At 64.8% G+C, this 579-nt stretch overlaps 2 protein-coding genes across 2 annotated transcripts in view; both read right to left on the bottom strand.

The window, feature by feature from the left end:
• The window catches only part of CDC34 (cell division cycle 34, ubiquitin conjugating enzyme), a 9,455-nt gene extending 9,060 nt beyond the window's left edge, over positions 1–395 (bottom strand). Inside the window, exon 1 of the mRNA XM_006171736.2 lies at positions 372–395. Coding sequence (XP_006171798.1) covers positions 372–395 — 24 coding nt within the window. The remainder of the gene's footprint in view (positions 1–371) is intronic.
• Positions 396–403: 8 nt separating this feature from the next.
• The window catches only part of TPGS1 (tubulin polyglutamylase complex subunit 1), a gene marked incomplete at its 5' end in the record, with an annotated part of 558 nt that continues 382 nt past the window's right edge, over positions 404–579 (bottom strand). The window contains 1 exon segment of the mRNA XM_014585484.2: positions 404–579. Coding sequence (XP_014440970.1) covers positions 494–579 — 86 coding nt within the window.

Below are 579 nucleotides of genomic sequence, written 5' to 3'. Positions count from 1 at the left end.
GAGAGGAGAATGGAGGAGAAGGGGCTGTGGGTGGCCATGGGGGGGTGATTTCTCGCTTTCCCTCTGGTGGATGCACACTCTAACCCTAAACAAAGCAGAACCTCGCTTGCCAGCAGCCAGGTGCACCCCGCACGGGTGTGGGGCCGAGACCGGGCGGGTGAGGACTTGGGTGCCCTCCCTCACGCTCACGTGGGCACACATGCGCTATCGTAAAGCAAAACTTTTCTTTAGGGATTTTTGACGTACGTTCTCCAGACAGAAGGCAAGAGCTCAGGAAGCCCAGGTGTGGTCATGCTGAAACTGTCCCCACCACCTGCCCAGCTGGCCTGGAAACCCCAGAGGGGCCCGCTTGTCCCCACGGAGCCGCGAACCCAGCAGGCGGCGGCGAAGCACATCTGACCGGTGAGCTGGGGAGGGCTTTATTACGGCAGAGCGGGCGGGCTCCCACATCCTCCAGGGCCGGGGCGCCCAGTGCCGGGGCGGGCGAGGCGGCTCAGCCCACCGGCTTGACCTTGGCGATGAACAGGGCGGCCGCCTTCTCCAGGAACTCCTCCCGCGTCATGGGGACGCTGGGCCGCC

This window comes from Tupaia chinensis, unplaced genomic scaffold (assembly GCF_000334495.1).
Source record: "Tupaia chinensis unplaced genomic scaffold, TupChi_1.0 Scaffold149964_1, whole genome shotgun sequence".
NCBI classification, from domain to species: Eukaryota; Metazoa; Chordata; class Mammalia; order Scandentia; family Tupaiidae; genus Tupaia; species Tupaia belangeri.
Note: the sequence above shows the minus strand (reverse complement) of the source record. Positions and strands in the feature narration are given on the sequence as shown.